At 37.2% G+C, this 20,755-nt stretch overlaps 1 protein-coding gene across 2 annotated transcripts in view; it reads left to right on the top strand.

The window, feature by feature from the left end:
• SLK (STE20 like kinase) overlaps positions 1-20,755 on the top strand; it is a 50,806-nt gene that overhangs the window by 25,689 nt on the left and 4,362 nt on the right. The window contains exons 10-18 of one of the 2 annotated variants that reach the window (XM_023546754.2): positions 1,866-1,996; positions 2,162-2,285; positions 3,705-3,884; positions 6,272-6,364; positions 13,751-13,880; positions 14,516-14,640; positions 15,175-15,363; positions 15,932-16,057; positions 16,925-17,038. In XM_023546754.2, coding sequence (XP_023402522.1) covers positions 1,866-1,996; positions 2,162-2,285; positions 3,705-3,884; positions 6,272-6,364; positions 13,751-13,880; positions 14,516-14,640; positions 15,175-15,363; positions 15,932-16,057; positions 16,925-17,038 — 1,212 coding nt within the window. The remainder of the gene's footprint in view (positions 1-1,865; positions 1,997-2,161; positions 2,286-3,704; positions 3,885-6,271; positions 6,365-13,750; positions 13,881-14,515; positions 14,641-15,174; positions 15,364-15,931; positions 16,058-16,924; positions 17,039-20,755) is intronic. The other variant, XM_010589006.2, reaches the window with a different exon arrangement.

Genomic DNA, 20,755 nt, shown 5'->3' with positions numbered 1-20,755 from the left:
TACTACCCCTTTCCACCCGGAATTTCCTGTGTCCATTCAGCCTGCTCCAGTCCCTTTCTGCCTTCTCATCCTGCCTCCGAACAGGAGCTGCCCATGTAGTCTCATGTATCTACTTGGACTAAGAAGCATACTCTTTATGAGTATCATTTTGTGTCTTACACTCCTATTCTTTGTCTGAAGAGTTGGCTTTGGGAATGGTTTTAGTTCTGGGTTAACAGAGAGTCCAGGGGCCATGTCTTCTGGGGTCCCTCTAGCCTCAGTCAGACCATTAAGTCTGATCTTTTTACTAGAATTTTGCATTCTGCACCCCACTTTTCTCCTCCTCTGTCAGGGACTCTCTGTTGTGTTCCCTGTCAGGGTGGTCATTGGTGATAGCCAGGCACCGTCTAGTTCCTCTGGTCTCAGGCTGATGGAATCTCTGGTTTATGTGGCCCTTTTTGTCTCTTGGGCTAGTATTTTCCTTGGGTCTTTGGTGTTCTTCATTCTCCTTTACTCCAGGGGGGTTGGGACCAATTGAGGCATCTTAGATGGCCACGTGCTAGCTTTTAAGACCCCAGACAACAGCCACCAAAGTTTGTTATGTCTAATGACCTAGATGTCCCCCATCACGTTCCATTTTTGCACCCCCTTTCGTTTTTTTCCTTTTTTTCTAGCCTCTTCACACATATCAAAACAAACAATTATTCTCAATACTTACCTGTATACCACGATATATTTGAAGGAGTCTTATACTTCTTTTGCATTTAAAAGCTTTTGGATAGCAGTTGAAGAATGAAGAGTTGTGGCCCTGATAAAGAATTTTAGTCATTAGCTCGTCGGGGTCTGGTATTTTTGGAGTACCGTAGAGACGCTATCATTCTCATAACTTTAAAGTTACTAGAGATGAAGGAAGGCTGTTGATACTGTTATTGCTGGTCAGATAGATTATTGATTCCTAGTCCTGGCACTGTTTAGAAATTACTTGGGCATCCTTTTCAAATTCCAGATTTCCAGACACCTACAGATTTACTAATTTAGGCTAAGGGTTGAGTCCCAGGAATTCATTTGAGGTGTTTTTATTAGTGACTAGAAAACTGAAAAGCAGAGGTACCTAAGAACTTACAAAGTGAAAGGAGGAAGAAAAAATGGTTATCTTGTAAAAATTATCCTAATAAGTCGTTTATGTGAACTGCTCGTTACCCCTGTGCGTGATCATCATGTCGTACAGTAAAAGTTACGTGTGCACATCATCAAAGAGGATAATTTCACTTTTTAAAAGTTTTATTTGATTTAATTTATAAAATCACGTAAGAGAGACAAGGTTTAAGGTGACATAACTGGTTCCACAGATGAGTTGTTGCCGTTGGGTGCTGTTGAGTCAGTTCCAACTCAGCAAACCCACGTGACAGAAAAAAACTGTTCCATAGGTCTTTCTTGGCTGTAATCTTTATGGAAGCAGATCACCAGATCTTACTCCCGTGAAGCCTCTGGGTGGGTTTGAACCACCAACCTTTAGGTTAGCAGCTGAGTGCTTAACCATTGTGCCACCAGGGCTCCTCCACAGTTGAGTAATTATTGCTTTATATTTATAATGTGGAAACCCTGGTGACACAGTGGTTAAGTGCTACAGCTGCTAACCAAACGGTCGACAGTTCGAATCTTCCAGGTGCTCCTTGGAAACTCTATGGGGCAGTTCTACTCTGTCCTTTAGGGTCACTATGAGTTGGAATCAACTCGACGGCACTGGGTTTGGTTTTTTGGTTTTTATTTATACTTTATACATGTCACATTCATAGTCTTTGTGGCTCTTCAGTTTTTCTAAAAAATATGTTTTCTACTTTCAGTATTCCCTATACAAAGACTAACTAAAATAAAATCTCACCCAGGAGACAAGAAGGCAAAAGAAAACATTGAAGAAGACACGCAAATTTGTTGTTGATGGTGTAGAAGTGAGTGTGACAACGTCAAAGATAGTTACAGATAGCGATTCTAAAACTGAAGAATTGCGGTTTCTGAGGTGGGTCGAAAACAGCATAATTAACTGCATTTGTGGCTTCTTTCAGCCTCTGCAAAGCCTGAGGAATAGAGAAACCATTTTAAAAAAAATTATTTTGTGAGCGTTTTTTAAGCGTGACATCAAAGGTAATATTTGCCATCTCCCTTTACCATTGCCTTTTAACAGACGCCAGGAACTTCGGGAATTAAGATTTCTTCAAAAAGAAGAGCAAAGAGCACAGCAGCAGCTCAATAGTAAACTGCAGCAACAACGAGAACAAATTTTCCGGCGCTTTGAGCAAGAAATGATGGTATAGTCTTAGATTTTTGTACCATTTTGTTAATAATCAATTTTAGTGCTTAAAAAGTAAAATGAAACAAAAAAACAGTAGCAGGTTTTAGAACTTCTTCTGATTCCCGGGGCTTCTCTGCTTTGTGACGTATTTCTGGTCTTTCTTTGGTGGTCTGGATGCCTTTTTTTTTTTTTTTTTTGTCCTCTTCACTTGAAAGAATCTTCCATCCTAGTCTTCTTATCACGAATCACTCCCCTACTGACAGCTGCTAGAGAAAATAGTGCTGACTAGTAAGGGGTGATTGTCACTGAACCGCATCAATTTTTGTTTTGTCCAGAGTTAGAAAAGGAGTAAGATTGTGATTTAAAATTCTGATAATGTGTCGAACATCTGGCTTAATGTAGGTTAGAAAAAAAGATAATTTGAAATGTTAACAGTGTTTATGTTTTGAATATAGTCCTTTTGCTGTACTTGAAATTAAAAGTAGTAAGTCTCGTTTGAGCTAAATGTGGCATTGTTTATTACATTTGTTACATCATAACTCAAAATTCCTAAGAAAATACTTTGTTCTCATTGAGTATTTGCACAATACTTAAGTCTATTTTCCAGAACGTTATTAACACTGTGTTCCCTTTTCCCTCCGAAAGTGTTTTAAAATATATTTTTTTTAATCTTTATTTTTTTAAGAAATTGCCCTTTCCAAATATTTAATTATACATATATCCAAAGTTGGAAACCCTGGTGGCATATTGGTTAAGAGCTACGACTGCTAACCAAAAGGTCAGCAGTTTGAATCCACCAGGCGCTCCTTGGAAACCCTATGGAGCAGTTCTACTCTAGGGTTGCTATGAGTTGAAATCGACTCGACAGTAACAGGTTTTGTTTTTTTATATCCAAAATTCCACCGTTACTATTATGTAAGCAGGAATTTTTTGTTGAAAGAGTAGATTTATAATTCAAAAAGATTTGTTTTCAAAGTAATGGGATGTTTATTTTAAGAATCTTAACGAGTAAAAGTAGACCTGAAAATGACAAGTAATATTATTAAAATAGACTTCAAGTATGGTCTTGCTTAATCAAAATTTTTATTGGCTAAACATTGACATTTTTCTTATGTACTTTAGTACTTCATAGCAACTGGATATCTTCCTGAATTGCACAAAATATTTGAGATTCTATTACTTGCATAATAGAAAAAAATTTTTTTCATGTTAGAAAAAAATGAACTGCTTATCTTTTTGAAAAATTTTGTAAGGTATTTTAGTGCATCTTGACCTGTGTAGTGAGGAGTTACATTTGACTTATTCAGTATTGCAAAGGTTATATCACATCTCTAAATTTAAATGCTAGTTACGTGGTTTTAGTGACTATCTTTAGTATAATGAATTAATATGTGTGATAGAAAGTCAGATGATCTTGAGCTACATTGTTTTACAGAGTAAAAAGCGACAATATGACCAAGAAATTGAGAATCTAGAAAAACAGCAGAAACAGACCATTGAACGTCTAGAACAAGAACATACAAATCGCTTGCGAGATGAAGCCAAACGCATTAAAGGAGAGCAAGAGAAAGAGCTGTCCAAATTTCAGAATATGCTAAAGAACCGAAAGAAGGAGGTAAGTGTAACTACTGATTTTAATTACTAGAGCTTTTTTCATGTAGGCTTAGGATTATCTAAGGAACCAGTACTAATACTTGATAGTTAAATAGAACTCATTCATTCTCTGATTCAGTCTTCCCAACTGTCATATAGGATCGCAGTAAGGCCAGGTGTTATCCCCATTTTATTGCCAAGAAAACTGGAATAAAAGAGTTTTAAGGGGCTTGTTCTGGTTCACAAAGCTACCGCTACCAGTAAGTGCTCAGCAAAACCTTGAGCCAAGTCTTTAAGTTGGATCTAGTCCCTCTTTCTGCCATGCTACCATTTCTCCTTTGTTAACGCAATAGTTAAAGCCTTATATAGAAATATTTTTTCAAAGAAAACGTACTATGCTGTGTTTGAAGGTGGCAGCACGAATTCATTTTTTTCATCATCTTTAATTCAGAATTTTAAGTTTTTTCCTCTTGATTAGCTTGATTGCTTTTCTTGTTTTGCCAAAACAAAAGCTGAGTAACTTGAAGTTTGAAATAATGTCCATAAGTTTATCAAATTCTGAGGTGCTCTGAAGAGTCACAAGTAGAAAATATCTGTAAAGTCATTTTTCCTGAAACTATACCACATTGTTACTGAACCTATTTATAGCGTTATTTACTATAAAAGATCATCATTGAGAGGAGGATATTACATATTAGTGTGTCTTTTTGTCTCTAAATTAAAAATAAGAGAGCTTTACATGGAAGCGATTTTTAGAAGTAATTTAATGATTTATTCTGTACTGTGAGCGTCGGAGGAGGATTTACCTTTTCATGATACGTAAGACCCCAGGGACCATAATGATCAATTCTGTTAGGGTTGAAACAAACAAACGAAAATCTCAACTGAACTAATAAATGCATTCTCACTTCTGTTACACATCTCAGATACCCAGATTTATTGACTTTTAACTTTTAAACTATGAAGAAAATTTAACATATTGCTGAACCTTAAGGATCTGCTCAATATTAATAAATACAGTGCGTTTTCTAGCTTCTTCATGTAGAAAGGAATGAATGGCATGTCATTTTGTTTGATGTGGCTACCATTTCTAAAATTTATTGTTTTGTTTATTATGTTTTATATAGAAATGCAAAATGTACTGTGATCCGTGACTTTACTGGGACTCCATGTTAATTTTCTTAAAACCATGGATAGTTTTTTTAAGAGATTATTCTTTATATCAGATTAAATTAAACAAAATTTATGGGTAAATAAGTGATTTAATCCTAACTGTATAAAAGTCTCTAGTTATTGTTTCTCTTTCGGGGTAGGAGAGTTTTAGCCAGCAAATGTACTTGAGATCATGATGTGCATATTTTAAATAATTGTTGTTTTTTCTTATCACTAAACTTCTTGCATTTGGGGAGTTTCTTCCTTTTAATGGTGATTTGGTTTCATGAGGGGTTACTTGTGGGAAATTTTAAATATACTGTTAAATCAGAATCAGTCTCTCTCACGGACCATCGGTAGCATGCGGTGATTTGGAATCTGGTTTCTTTCGGTGCTTCTACTTGTAAACGTGATTGTTTTTCATAGTTGAATTGCAGATCCATTGTTGGACAGAGTATACATCTGGGATTTTGAAATGATTGAAAGAAGGAGCTCTAAAATATCCCTTATACTTCGTCTGGTATAATAAGTCATAGTTTACTAAACTTATTTTAAGAGCGCTTATATTACCAAGTTAAAAATTGACAACTAAACTTGACTTAACTTGTCAACAAAGGAAAATGTCCTACACAAAATCATCTATCTTCATTTTTTCACACCGTATAAAAAATGGTGTGGTTTACGAAAAAATAATACTTAGTGCCCCTTTATTTCTCCTTTGTGTATCTTAAGGCTTGTTTTCTCTCTCTTTTTTTTTTTGGCCTCATTAAGTGCAAAAATTTCATAAATGCCTTGATACTACCAAAGAAATATTTCTGGTATTATCAAACCATTTATGAAATTTTTGCACTTTTGTAAATGGCATTAGCTTTCCTTATGTTTAAGATCTCAAACAATGTCAACAGGTATGTGTGTTATTTTATGATCTTTCAAGAAGATCACTTGAGTTTACCACATTTAGTTCAGCATCAGTACTGCCAGTAATTCTTCTCCGATTGGACCTTTAAGAGAGGAAATGCTGTACAGGGATAATTAAGCAACTAATTAACCTTTATATGGTGTCGCGTCTCTTTCTGTGCTGAGATTAAGCATGTTCTGCCCTTTCATTCTTTTTCACCAAACTAACACCTATGCTAATGCATGTTGAAAGAACTTTTTAACCACTTTAATATTTGACTTGTAGCTTGTCTGCTCACATAAACGCTTGCTGTGGAGAAAATATTATTTCCCCACCTCCTGCATGCTTGTACACTGTAGGTTATAAATGAAGTGGAGAAAGCACCCAAAGAGCTGAGAAAAGAGCTCATGAAACGCAGGAAAGAGGAGCTTGCACAAAGCCAGCATGCTCAGGTAACAGCAGCAGCTTAATGCTACTAAAAACAGAAAGCAGCATTATTCTCACAACTCAATAAACCTTGGTTGAGAGGGGAAATTTTAACTGCAGTTATTATGTGATATTGGCTTCTTCCCATTCAGAGGAGCCTAGGGTATTCTTTATGTAGTACTAAATTCACATTAATGGTGACATTTAAATTGCTAATAGGAAATTAAGTGGAATGTTTGGAGAGCTGACTCCAGGTGAAATAAACGTACTTTAATGTGTAATCTACTGTTATCTGATATTAATATCGTGGAAGATTATATTTTTAAGTCGTAATGCCAGTGTTTGAAAGAAGGCTTTTAGGCCAGAAGAATAGAGGGTGAATATATAAGCTTTGTGCATATGACAAGAATACCTATTAAAAGGTCATTATTTCTACTAAGTTCAAAATTAGAAGAAAAATGGTAAAAGGTAACCTTAAATGGTAGATCAAATATTTTTTTACTTTTAAACTTGATTATATAAAAAAACTCTAAAGCTGAGTTTTAAATATTAAATGTTTTTCTTTTTGACTAAGATGGGTAAATTATTTATAAAACTAGATAAAATTAGTATTTTAAACAAAATTTTCCAGAACTATTTCACATTTTCATACTGAGAAGAGTGAATCTTTTAAATAAGTTTGCACTTAGTCTGAAATCAAAGAGAAATAAGCTCAATTTTTCGTTAATGTGTCAATGAAAGGAAGAAGAGACATGGGTTATGTATTTTTGCTTTGAATTAGCTTTATAATATGGTATCACGTGGTTTAAAAAGTGGTTCCTAGACTTTTAGAAAAACGATTAAAACAAGAACAAAAACCATTGGGAATCATGACATATGGATTGCCATTAAAAAAAATTTTTTTTTTCCAAGTCAGGATATTTTTAAACTGCCATTTGCTTGTCACCATCATTTCAAATGGGAGAATATTTTTAACACTATGGAAAATGTAATTTCAAAATTTTAATAAAATAGTTTATTTGAATAAATGTAGCTTTTATTTTTCTTGCCATGAACCAGTAAAAATTTTTATCTTGACCCAGTATGAGGATTGTTACTTCAAGGTGATAATAGCAAATACCACATTATGTGTCAAGCACTGTTCTAGATGCTTTTCGTGTCTGAACTCAGTAACCTCATGACAAAGATATGAGGTAGTTACTGGTATTACCCCCATTTTACAGGTGAAGGGACTAAAGCCCAGGAAGGTTGAGCAACTCTCCCAAAGTCACACCTCTGGTAGAACCAGGATTTGCATCCAGGCAAATTGGGTCCGCAGTTCATACTCTAGACCCTTCCACACCTTACTGCCTGACTTTCCTGATATTTAAATTACCTTCTTTGGGCCAACTCTAAACTCTTACCAGCTTGACCCAGTGGTTGGTGGCAGTGTCTTGTTAATAAGGGACGAAGAAAGAAATTCTTGCTGACCACCCACCTACTTTTGGATATTTTGGGTTTCAAACCAGATAATAGGAATATGGTTCTGACTTTTAGAGAAATATATGTAGACTTTCTTTTTTTTTTTTTTTATTCCAGAAGGTAATATATCAAACTCTAAAGTTGGAACTGAGAATTTAGTTTTGAATGAATTAATGATCTTATAATTTAATAAGACTTTGTCAGTGATTTTTCATATAATTTTTGGGTGTGGCCTGCATTTTCCAACTAAATTCCTTTATGTAAATTTGATGAGGAATTTAATAGCTAACAAATTTCAAAAGTATTTCTGTTTGGTTGCTGCTTTTGATGAAGGTGCTAAAACTTGATGACTCTACTTGCTAACTCTTGGATAACTGTAATTCATAAATAACAGCTGTATAGTCAGGGAGCTAGAAGGTATTTGATCATCTAGTCCAGTGGTTTTTCAAACTGTACTCCCAGGAAGGAGCTCTTGAGTTTGGCAAAAATGAGAGGGCTGTGGGGCTCTCAGTTGCTGCTTTTACTTCAATCAAAGAAGCACTACTTTTTGTGTTTTAAAAACTCAGATTTTTTGGTGAGTTTTTAAAAGGGGGTTCTACTGGTTGAAAAACAATAGAGCAAATTAGTTTGGAAACTGTTGATCTAGTTCAAATCCTTCGTTTTACAGATGAGAAGGAGGCCCCTCTGTTACGTGACTTGTTCCAGGCCACAAGAAACTCAACACTTGTATAATTATTCTTTCCATTTACAAAAAGTCATGCAGATATATTCTCACCTGGGAGGTGCATTGTATTCTGCCCCACAGGGTGTTGCTCAGGTCATGATTCAGTCTTTTCAGTTGTCATCTTGTGCAGTCTTCAGCGCCCCCCAAATGCAGGACGTAAGTCCCACGTGCCTTTAGGAGGATGCTGTCTTCTGTTTTGTCTTTTTCTTTGACTCACATGTGCCTTTGTATTGTTTACTTCATTTGCTAAAATCTAGAAGATTGGTAGATGATGATGACAGAAATAGTAATAAGCCGACACTAACTTTACAGTACAGTATTCTTCAAAGAGTTTTCACATTTGATTGTTACTGCTACCACCCTAATACAGGGATGGAGTGTATCCATTTTACCAAGGAAGAAATGGAGACACAGGAGACTAAGTGATCTCTCTAAAGTTACACGAGAAGTTAATGGTAGAGCTGGAACTAGAACACTGCTAATACAGTGTTCTCTTTTCTATCTCCCCCTTCCACATAATTTTAATTTGTGGTTATTATCTTTCTCAAGAAAAGTAAAATACATTGCCAATAGTATTTTATAAATTCTGCACATGTGAGAAACTGAATGCTGTGATTAGATTTTTATCTCTGTGTGAAGTGACACTTTGATTGCATATATGTTTATGTAGATGTTTTAATTATGGATATGGTCAGAAAAGCCATATTAAAAGTGGTGATTTTAGTTCCATTTCACTCTAGTTCTCATTTGTTAAAATTCTCTATAATGAATAGTCAGTTGCTGTTCTCCTTACTGTAGTTTTAAATTAAGTCTGGAATTCTAGGCTGTGTTCTTTTTCACAGTTTGCATAGGGAATTGACTAGCTAAGTTAACACTGTAATTTTTGTTTTTGGTGTTTGGTATACACAACTGGAGTAGACAGAATACAGCTTGATTTCGATCCCTCGTTTCCCCTCTCCTGAAATTAGATACATATATATTTTTATTATTGGCAGCTGTTGGACTCTTACAGTTTTCTAAAAGAGTAAGCAAAATACTGATTTTTTTTAAGAGAGGGAGAAGTTATGAATTACGATCACTTTTCTGATCATTACCATTTTTAGCCATTCTTTTGCATTAAAATGATCAAATTCTGTGCAAATAGCCCGTATGTCATAACCCTTTCTTATAGGCTTTTAGAACCCAAAGTTGTATTTTTAAATTTATAGTTACCTAATTAATATAAAATTCTTTATACTTGTACATTTAAAGGGCACTCATTTTACAGTTCTATGTGTCCATTTTTAAAAATGACTTTTGGCTTTGATAGTTTCAGTTCTTTTGTTGTTGTCTTTTATTTATTCCTCCTAGTGACCAAGTCCATCTGTTACTGGTTTTTTTTTTTTTTTTTTAAGGTGAACGGTATTTGTTCAGTCTTTTTGAAATGTGAGATCTCTTTTCTTTTAATTACTTCTAAGAGTAATTTCTAAGTACAGATTCCATTGTGAACGTATACTTGAGTTCTGAAGTTAAGAAATTTAATGGAAACTCAATATTAAAATTTAATTTATTTTGTGTTAATAAAATATATTAGTATGAAAGAGACTTTCCAGGTAATTTTTAGATGTAATATAGAAATTCCCTATGTTGTATCCCTGACTACATAGTCATTCAGACTCTGCTTAGCTGTTCAAGTCCAGAGCTCTACAAAGCAGCTAGCCCTGACTGTTAGAAAGTTCTTCATATGTTGGGGTTCTGTCTGCCTACCTTGAATCTTACCTGTTGATCCTTATTTTACCCTTGGAGCAGTACAGTACTAGTTCTACCTGCTTCTGTGTAAGTCTTAGCTGTTCTTTTCCCCCTGTATGTTAGCTGCTTCAGAGCATGAGTCCCTGGTACTAGTCATGCATTGTGAGACATGGTTTCTGGACCCTTTAGTCCCAGTTTTCCGTTTGCTGTGCTTTATTTTTGAACTTGTTAAAATGTGATACTAAGGGACCGACTACTCTTTATGTGGTCTAACAGACAAAAAAGTACTTGGGGCAAATAAAGTAGAAGCTCCTTAAAGGCAAAAAGTACATTAATTTTAGTAACCTTGTACTTAGTACAGTGCCCAGCATTTGCTAGGTGCTTAATAACGGTTTTCTTTGAACTGAACTCTTACTTTGCTTGGTCTAGACATAAATGTACTCCTGCTCCTCACTTATGGACTACCTTGTCGTCTGACATTTCACATTTACAACAATTGCAAAAAATCTAATTCTAATGTGTATTAATGAGGTGGCAGGCATCGTGGCAATGGCTACCCTGTGCCCTCTGCTCCCTCCTGCTGGATGGGGAGGCTGCGGGGGGCTGTTCTCCTCCTTGACTATGGCCTCTGGGTGGACCCGCAGGCAGCACTGAGCTAGCGGGTCCCTGTTCTGGGTTCCCAGCACCTATGTGGCCTGAGGCCCTGCAGCTCAAAATTGCCGTGGGGTGGGAAGGGAGGAAAGAAGGGCGTCAGAGAGGGTGTTTGGAAGAATGCGTTTGAGTGTAATGACATCCCACAGTGAGGCAAACTGGGCTCGAAGCTTCCGCCTTGGTGGGCCAGGTGCACTACCAGGCTCTCAGTTCCCTTGCAGGAAGCCCCTGCAGGAAGCCTCAGCCTTGGTGACTTGCCAGGCTCAGAGGACAGAGCAGGCTCCGTGATGGTGAATGCAGAGCTTGCAGGGATTGGAGTGGAGCCCTGGACGGGGCTCCGCTAGGAAAGCGCTGACCCAGCACAGGAGGAACGTGAAGTGGTTAAGCCGTGGCCCTCCAGTCACACAGCCTGGCTTTATCCAGCTTCAACTCCCCCAGGCCTCCTTCTCTGCAGAGGAATAATCCAGAAGTAGACTCATCAGAGTGATGAGCACATCAGTAAATCTTAGCTGTTATTATTTCTGTGATCATATTTTCTAAATAAAATCAAATGGATGGTCTGGAAAAAAAAAATCCTCCATTTCCACATAATGCCTATTTTCACATAACAACCTGGGTTTTGGAACCTAACCGTGTCGATAAGTGAGGAGTGGGTGTATTATAGTAATATGATCAAAAGTGGACTGATGACAAATTGCATTCACTTATGTGGGGACAATGACATATATTGTCTTTTTTGTTTTAACATAAATAATGTATTTATTCATCCCATTCTATACTTTTGCACTTGATTTTTTTGGGTCTAAATGTAAAATTTACATTTACAGTAGTTAATTTGGACCCACTGTTTCTGTCTACACAGATATATTTTTAAAGCCCTTTATGCAGTGGTAGAAACCCTGGTGGCTTAGTGGTTAAGTGCTACGGCTGCCAGCCAAAGGATTGGCAGTTCGAATCTACCAGGCACTCCTTGGAAACTCTATGGGGCAGTTCTACTCTGTCCTGTAGGGCCGCTATGAGTCGGAATCGACTCAACGGCACTGGGTTTGGTTTGGTTTTATGCAGTGGTAAAAATATCGAACAAAGGAGAGTCCTTTGATATTTATGCAGGTTATAGTGAGTTTATTAAATAAATTTACATATAGAAATTTTCAAGAAACTTAGAAAAATAATTTTTATTACAAATAATAATTACTGCAGGAAAATATAATATAGAGAAGCTGAACGATTTATTATAATGGCTTAAAAGATAGGCATGGAGATTTTGTATCCCTTTAAATAAAACCCAAAAGCCTTTATTCTAGGTAGCCGAATTTAAATATTCATTGAGTTTCTTTGGCTCTGATAAAGTTATTTAGGTGACTAGTCAAGCTGGTTATTTTAAAGAGGGAATTTATTAGTCTTTTGTAGTGTTACCTGTTTGTATTTATGCTGAGATATCACTGATGATACAGGTGACACAGCATTACTTTAACAGGATGGCAAGAACTGTAAGGAACTGATTCTGACCTCCAGAAACACTGGTAGAGTGTTTTGATTTGATACAAATCAAAATCAGTAGCCATAGAGTTGATTCTGATTCATGGAGACCCCATGTGTGCAGAGTAGAACTGTATCCCATAGAGTTTTCAAGGCTGTGACCTTTTGGAAGCTGATCGCCAGGTCTTTCTTCTAAGATGCCTCTGAGTGGGCTCGAACCACAAACCTTTTGGTTAGTAGACCAGCAGTTAACTGTTTATGCCACCCAGGGACTCCAGAAACACTGTAATAAGGCAAACACCCTGAGGAACATAGCTAGGCTCACTCCCTTGTGTTCCAAAGACTTGGTCAGTAGTGATCCAGATCGTGGCAGGCTGTCCAAGGTTTAAGGATAGTATCTAAAACGAACCTTGGGTTTTCTCTTCCGAATGTGCCTTAAGAGGGCCTATGAGGGGCAGTGGTGCTTCAGTCATAAATATCCAAATCCAGATTGAGTTGACTATCCCTTGAGCTAATCACAGACTGGTATAACTGCTGGCAAGGGGAGTGGGGATTCAAATATTTACTGGCAAAATTTACATCTTTAATTTGAATATTGTTCTATAAATATAGGATCTAGCACTTTTACATTTCCTTTTCTTATACAGTAATTGGAGGGTTTTTTTAAAGCATAAAATTGGCACTTGGGCAAATAATATGTACTCAGATACTTGGATGAACAAGTGAATCCCAAACAAAACGTGTTAGTAGAAACGCAGGAATTTGTTCAAGGATTTATAATATGTAACTTTCTTGTCTTATTCCTAGTTCACATGTGTCTCGCAATGCATTATTTCTCATTAAGTCCTCAAACCATTGTTTTCCTTTTTAGACACAATTGTAGATACAGAAACTATCTTCCTCTGTTAGTGTAACCATGCTATTTCCTCCTTATTCTTCATAGAGAAATACCTGCTTTACTTACTAGCTATTTATTGCCTTTCTTCTTAAAAGGCATTTGCTGTTGGCTTTTATTCTAGCCAAATCATAGTGAAATAGCCAATTTTAGAAGCTGTAAACATATTATTTTCCCAAAGATGCCAGTGTAATTGGGCATTTTATTTATGAGTGGAATATAGGTTTCTTTTGTGTATATCATTCTTAACAGTAAGTTTAGAATATTATGTACTGTAAGTCTTTACATTTCTGGGCTTGAACTGGGTGACTAATACATTTATGTTACGTAGCTACTATATAATTTTGATGATTTCTAAATCCAGTGAACTTTGCAAACTTGGTGTGGAAGTCTTATTAACCACTAATATATGCATCTTACAGATAAGTGGTTGTTTAAGCATACTACTAACTTATGGTTAACTGTATCTAATAGGAACAAGAGTTTGTTCAGAAGCAACAGCAAGAATTAGATGGCTCTTTGAAAAAGATCATCCAACAACAGAAGGCAGAGTTAGCCAATATTGAAAGAGAGTGCCTGAATAACAAACAGCAGCTAATGAGAGGTATATAGAATTACGCAGCACGTGCACATATGTAAGATGATGTCTTGAAACTGTTGCTAAGATATTACTTGGAAATGATACAAAAAATGCTTTCCTTTGCTAGGGCGGTAGAGAAAGAGGATAAAGTAAGTTGTGGCAAATAAGAGAAAAAACTTAAATAGAATTTTTTTATGCAAGATGTAGAATTATTTTTATGACAGTAGAAGTGAACATAAACATGTAACCTTTAAAACACCTTCTTGTCCAGTTAAGACTAGAAATATACTGGAGTAATTCTGTGGGCTCATTATGCCTTGTAATGGTTGGCATACTTAATGGTTCCATGATGGAATGGAATTCTAAGCACTCACGTCCCCTGACAATTTAGCTGGGATAATTTTCTTTCTCATTAAGATGATTAAGTGGAGTTTTGGTGTGGGGAATGGGGCGTTCACTGTTTATAGGAAATTAGAGGAGAGTGGAAAGTAATAGTAGATACTAATACCTTTACATTGGTAGCATTTCATTTATAGCTTAGGATGTCAGTGTGTGTATAAATTAGTATATATAGAATACTTTTATGTAAATATCAAAGTCCAAAAGTACATTAGTGAAAAGAGCAAAGTGACATTCTGAAGACTGCTTTCTTCTTCTAGCTCGAGAAGCTGCAATTTGGGAGCTTGAAGAAAGACACTTACAAGAAAAGCACCAGATGCTCAAACAGCAACTTAAAGATCAGTATTTCATGCAAAGACATCAGCTACTTAAGCGCCACGAGAAGGTTAATGAAACGAAACTTGTTCACTCTTTTGTTCTTTTTAAAGGTTGCAAAATTATTCAGTTTTGCCGTTTATATTTCTTAGAGAATGAACTTCAAAGTCCTTTTCTGGCTCTCTTTTATCCTAATATTTCTGTGATGAAGTTTGGAATAATAAACTATATCTTGATCATGACTGCAAACTTCTTTTCTATAAATTATAAGGAAGATAACTAATTACAGTGTTTAAAGTTCTCTTATACATTGTGATCTTCATCTTGTCTCTCAAAGATAGCTATTTTGGCTCCATTTATGGTTAACTAAGAAGTGTGGACTCTCTGTGCTTAGTAAAAGAGAGTTCTAATACGAGACTCTTATCACTAGTAACTTTTATTTTCCTTGTAAATTCTGTTTTGCTTGATGTTTTGATGGTCACTACGCAACAAAAGAGAGGGTCATTTTGGGAAACAACAACAAAAAATGATGTGTTTGAGCACATGTGTGACCTGAGTATTAAATTACATCAGCGTCACTGGATTCTGTTTAAAACTCTCTTAGGAAACAGAACAAATGCAGCGTTACAATCAGCGACTCATTGAGGAATTGAGAAACAGACAGACTCAGGAAAGAGCAAGACTGCCCAAGATTCAGCGCAGTGAAGCCAAGACTCGAATGGCCATGTTTAAGAAAAGCTTGAGAATTAACTCAACAGCCACACCAGATCAGGACCGTGAAAAAATTAAACAGGTAAATAAGTAGACTGCTCTCTTCTCTTTCAGGTTTTAAAATTTTAAATGACTTTTAGAAATGCTGCGTAATCGTGTTGTAAATATTTAGAGCCACCTAGCGCTTGTGGACATTCGGTTCAACTCTGCGTACCGGGGCTAGGTATACAGCACATACCAACATAGGCTTGCTATGATGGTGACCACAAGGGCCAAAGCCCTCCTTCCTGTGCCCTACACCATGTTCTTGGCTAGACTGGTCCTAAGACCAACCCTGGGAATGAGATGACTTGGACAGATTTTTAAGTAAATAGATGGCCTTATTATGACAGTTCTGCAGTCATAGGTCCCATATACAAACAACCTGTTGTCACCAAGCAGATAGGAGGATCTAGGTTTTAATCAGAAGTCCTCCCTAAAGCCAAGAAAGACACAGACTCCAGCTTTAAGTGACAGCGTGTCATTCCTTGCAGCTTCAGTTTCTTGTACTTCTTTAAGTTTTGTTAAATTCCTTAATTATACATTTGGAAAATGCACAGCTTACAATGCTCATTAAACCATAATTTGTCTTTTGTTTTTCTTGTTTTTAGTTTGCTACTCAAGAAGAAAAAAGGCAGAAAAATGAGAGAATGGCTCAGCATCAAAAACACGAAAACCAAATGCGGGATCTTCAGTTGCAGTGTGACGCCAATGTCCGAGAGCTGCACCAGCTGCAGGTTAGATAGGGCAGCAAGCAAGCAGAGCTCATGGACGGGCCGCTCGGCGACTGGTTTCGGAAAACAGTGGCTAGCCATAGTAAACTGCACATTACTCATAAAAATGCTGGGATATGAGACTGAGTTGCCTGTGTAGACCCAAGTGATCAGTTTAGTATCAGGGGCACCCATTTAGATTTTATATAACCGTGATTAATATAAACGTGCAGCCAAATTAAATCTAAGAAATTGAGTCTTTCAAAAGCAGTATTGTGTGTTGTTTTTAGCATATTTAGCAAAAACGATATACAATGTTTTCAAAATAGGCAGTTTTGTTTTCAGATTCTACATTAAAAATTTCTTTGCATTTAAAGAGAAATAGTTTATTTTCTTTTAGGTTTTTGAACAATGTGATGAACTAGACTGGGAATTTTTAAAGGTTACTTTAAGAGAGAACTCTTTGGCCTCTAGCCTCCTTAGTATCTAGCCTAAAACGTTTCAGATTTCAAGAGTAGTGAAGTTGTGTACTGTGAAGGCATTGTGGTATTTTATATATTTGCTTAATTTACTAATTCTACTTTCTGGTACCATTGGATAAAATGCATGCAAGCTGCCTTCTAAAGTGTCAGTTTTATGAGCAGACCTTCTTGGAAAGGATAAACAAAGGTTCAAACTAATTCTTTCTTTGTTAAGTTTTTTTATATGGTGAGTAATAGATGCAGCTTCTAAACTTGCGAAAATGAAGTTATGACTCATCTCGTAATTCTTGGCCCTTGGTTTTCAGGGGGGAACTTGAATCAGTAATAGCTTGATGAGTAATTATTTTGGAAGATCATGAAAAGTTGCTTAGTTGATCTGAATTTTTTTTAATCCAAACTTTATTTTCAGAATGAAAAATGTCATCTATTAGTTGAGCATGAGACTCAGAAACTAAAGGAGTTAGATGAGGAGCACAGCCAAGAATTAAAGGAGTGGAGAGAGAAATTGAGACCTCGGAAAAAGGTAATTTTAAAAGCTTTGATTAAAATTCTATGCTTGCATTCATCCACCCATACACCCAGCCATTGGTTCTTTACGGCATGTGTGTCAGGTATAGGAGATACGGGGATGAAAAGACAAAGTCCCCGAAGGGTTTGGAATCTAATGATGAGCAATTACAAATCTGTGGGATCTGCCCTGAAGAGGTAAGCATAAGATACGGGGGAAAAGAGCAGAATGTACAAGCAAAGGAGGAGGAGTGCTTAAATCTGCCCAGGGAAGTCAGGAAAAGCTTTAGCGAGGAAGTGCCTTGTAAGCCAAGTGAGGCTTGAAGGATGAGTAAGAGCTTTCTAGGCAGATGGACAGGTTGGGGTGGTGGAGGCATTTTAAGTAGAGGGAAGAGCATGAATGCAAGTGATGTGTACAGAGAATTGTAGATAGTTCCTTAGAGGTGTGTGTGCCTGTATGTAGGCATTAGGAAGGGAGAGAAAGAGTAAAGGAAATAATGACAGATGGACTGGAGCCAGATTACAAGGATCCTGTATACTAATTAAATTTACAGTCCAGTAAAATCGGCAGTTCGAATCTGCCAGGCGCTCTTTGGAAACTCCGTGGGGCAGTTCTACTCTGTCCTGTAGGGTCGCTATGAGTCGGAATCGACTCGAGGGCACTGGTCTGGGTTAAAATCAGGACAACTCCCTTCCTTCCCTCCTTCATCCTTCCCTCCCTGCATTTTCCCTGTTTGTACTTGACTACCTGGTCCTATTGGGCAACCATTTCAACTGTTTTTGCTATCACCATATGATCCCTATCTACTTGCTAACCCTTAAGCCCTTGTTTTCTCTTGGGTTCCTCCCTGCTGTATGTTTCAACTATTCTTTCTTTTCATTCATCTAATCGACCAATCAAGAAAATACGTATGTAGCCCCTACCAAGTGCTAAGAGTTTCTAAAGGAAATGAAATGACTAAATCAGATGATAGTATGGCTTTTTGATTTAAATTTCATTTATTTAAAACTTTTTTGGATAGGTGATACATTCACATGGTTCAGAATTCAAAAGGTACAAAAGGGTAAATAGTGAAAAGTCCCTCCCTCCAGTTTCTCATTTAACTCCTTGCAGCCTAACTTTCACCTCAAACTCCCCAATTGAACTTGTTGACGATGGTTCCAAGTGAGTTGGTGATAACCAAATCCTATCGTCTTCCTGTATAGGCCCTAGTGACGATCAGTTTAGTATCAGAGGCACTGTTAAAAATCTTGTTTCTTAAAATTCTCCTCTTGCCTGGCTTTTGTGATATAACTTTTCTTTTTCTATGCTCTTTATCACCTTCTCTTTGTCTTCTAGTCACCTGAAATGTGGACATTTCCCAATTTTATGTCCGTAGCTCTATTCTTTCTCTGAATTCTCTATCTTGGTGATCTTGTAGCTAGTCATGGTTTCAACTGTTGCATATTTAAGGACAGTTCCAAAGCCTGTATACTAAGGGTTGTATAGAGCACAGGCTCTAGAGTCAGATCTGGGTTTACATCTCCTTGTTGCCACTTACTGATTAATTTCGTTACTTAACATTTCTAAGCCCAGTTTTCCTCATTTGTAAAACAAGGATGATACTACCTACCTAACTGGGGCTAAGAGAGTTAAAACAAGTTATGTTTATTCCACTACCCGAGCCATAGTCAGGGTTCATTGAATTATTGCTATTGCTTTATTATTGATTGTTTTTATTATTATCAGTCCAAGCTCTGAGCTCGTATTTTCCATCTGCATGTTCCACTCCTTATCATTTCATTCAGGCCTCTGTTCAAGTATCTCTCAAAAGTTCCTTTTTTTGACCACTATCTATAAAATAGTCCCTACTCCCACCTAAACATTCCCTTTCTCCTCACACTTGTTTATTTTTCTTCATAATAGTCATCTCCATCAGATGTATTTGTTTATTGTTTGTCTTCTTTCAGAGAATGTAAACTCCCTGGAAGTAGTCTGTTACCTGTGTTCACTGATGTGTAGCCAACTTTTGGAACAGCTCCTGGCATACTGATCATTACATACTTGTTGAATGTTGACTGAAGAATGAAAACTCAATTCTTGAGTATTTTCTTAGTTATCTAATGTTGGTATAACAGAAATACCCCAAGTGGATGGCTTTAACAGAAATTTATTCCCTCCCGGTTAGTAGGTTAGAAGTCCAAATTCAGGGTGCCAGCTCTAGGGGAAGACAGAGAGGGCTTTCCCTCTCTTTCAGCTCTAGAGGAGGGTCCTTGTTTCCTTTCAACGTCTGTGGGCCCTCCATCTCCATGTGTCTTGGTATCAATTTTCCCCTGGGTCTAGGAGGCTCTCAGCACAGGGACCATGGGTCCAAAGGATGTGCTTCATTCCCAGCTCTTCATTCTTGGTGGTAGTGAGGCCCCTCTACTCTCTGCTCAGGAGCCCTGGTGGTGCATTGATTAAGGGCTACAGCTGCTAACCGAAAGGTCAGAAGTTTGAATCCACCAGCCACTCCTTGGGAACCCTATGGGGCAGTTCTTCTCTGTCCTACAGGGTTGTTATGAGTCGGAATCAACTTGATGGCAACGGGTTTAGTTTACTGTCTGCTTACTTCTCTCTCCTTTTATCTCTTATAAGATAAAAGTTATGACTCAGGTAAAGGCGTGACTTATGTAAGGGTGTGACTTGAGTGAGGCCGTGATTCAAGATGCACCCCAGGCTGATCCTGCCTCACTAACATATAGAGGTTAGGATTTACAACATACTATAAAATGGAGGATAACTACATTAGATCACAAAATGAAGGACAGCCACACAATACTGGGACTCATAGCCTAGCCAGGTTGACAGTATTTTTGGGGGACACAAATTCAATCCATGGCAGAGAGAAGACCAAACTCAACATCCTTATTCCTTCATCTCCATCTTACTTTCCCCCTCCCTCCATTTCCATCCACCATCAGATGATCTTCCCATCATTTCTGTTCTCTTAATTGACATCTAGGCTAGAAACTATTATTTTTTATTTCTGTCACACTCCACATTCAATCAGATGCCAATGCATCTTGACTCTTTTCATAATATTTCTCATTCTCTTTCCTGTTGTTACCTTCAACTAGTTGTGTAAATTGTTCACTAATGTTCTATGTAAATGTAAATTGTCCACTAATGGGCTATAGTATACTCTCTTTCATCCTACTTTCGTGCATCTCCCAAGTACTTATACTCAAGAACATCTTGATAGTGTCATAGTGGTGTTGCTAAATCTTCATTTCCATCAGAATAAAATATAAAGGCCTCAGCTTGTCTTTGAAGCCTTCATAGTACCACACTTTGGCCACGGTGAGCCTTTCCAGCTTCGTCTTTCATTAGCCACTTTCCCACTTTCTCTGTTCTCTGTCCATGTTCCAGCATTAAACATAGTCACCATTCCTCACACCAACCCCATGCTCTCCTGACCTGTGCCATTGTTCCAGCTGTTCCCTCTCTCTGGCATGCCATCCACATCCTGCCTATCGAATTCTTTCTTTCAAAGCTGAGCTTGTTGTACTTCTTCTGAGAAATCTTCCTGTATCCTTCCATCTTCTTCCATACTTCGTACCTCTACAGCAATAAAAAAAATACTTGTCCCTAAATCACTTGTCCATGAAGTTATTGAAAACTCAAATATTTATCAAGCCCTTGTATTTGCCCTGTATTGGGAGATGTAAACATGAATCTGGTTTAGGTCTTACCTTCAAGCAACTTACAGTC

The sequence above is a fragment of the Loxodonta africana genome, chromosome 16, assembly GCF_030014295.1.
Source record: "Loxodonta africana isolate mLoxAfr1 chromosome 16, mLoxAfr1.hap2, whole genome shotgun sequence".
Taxonomy (NCBI): Eukaryota; Metazoa; Chordata; class Mammalia; order Proboscidea; family Elephantidae; genus Loxodonta; species Loxodonta africana.
This window is presented reverse-complemented; position numbering and strand designations above follow the sequence as displayed.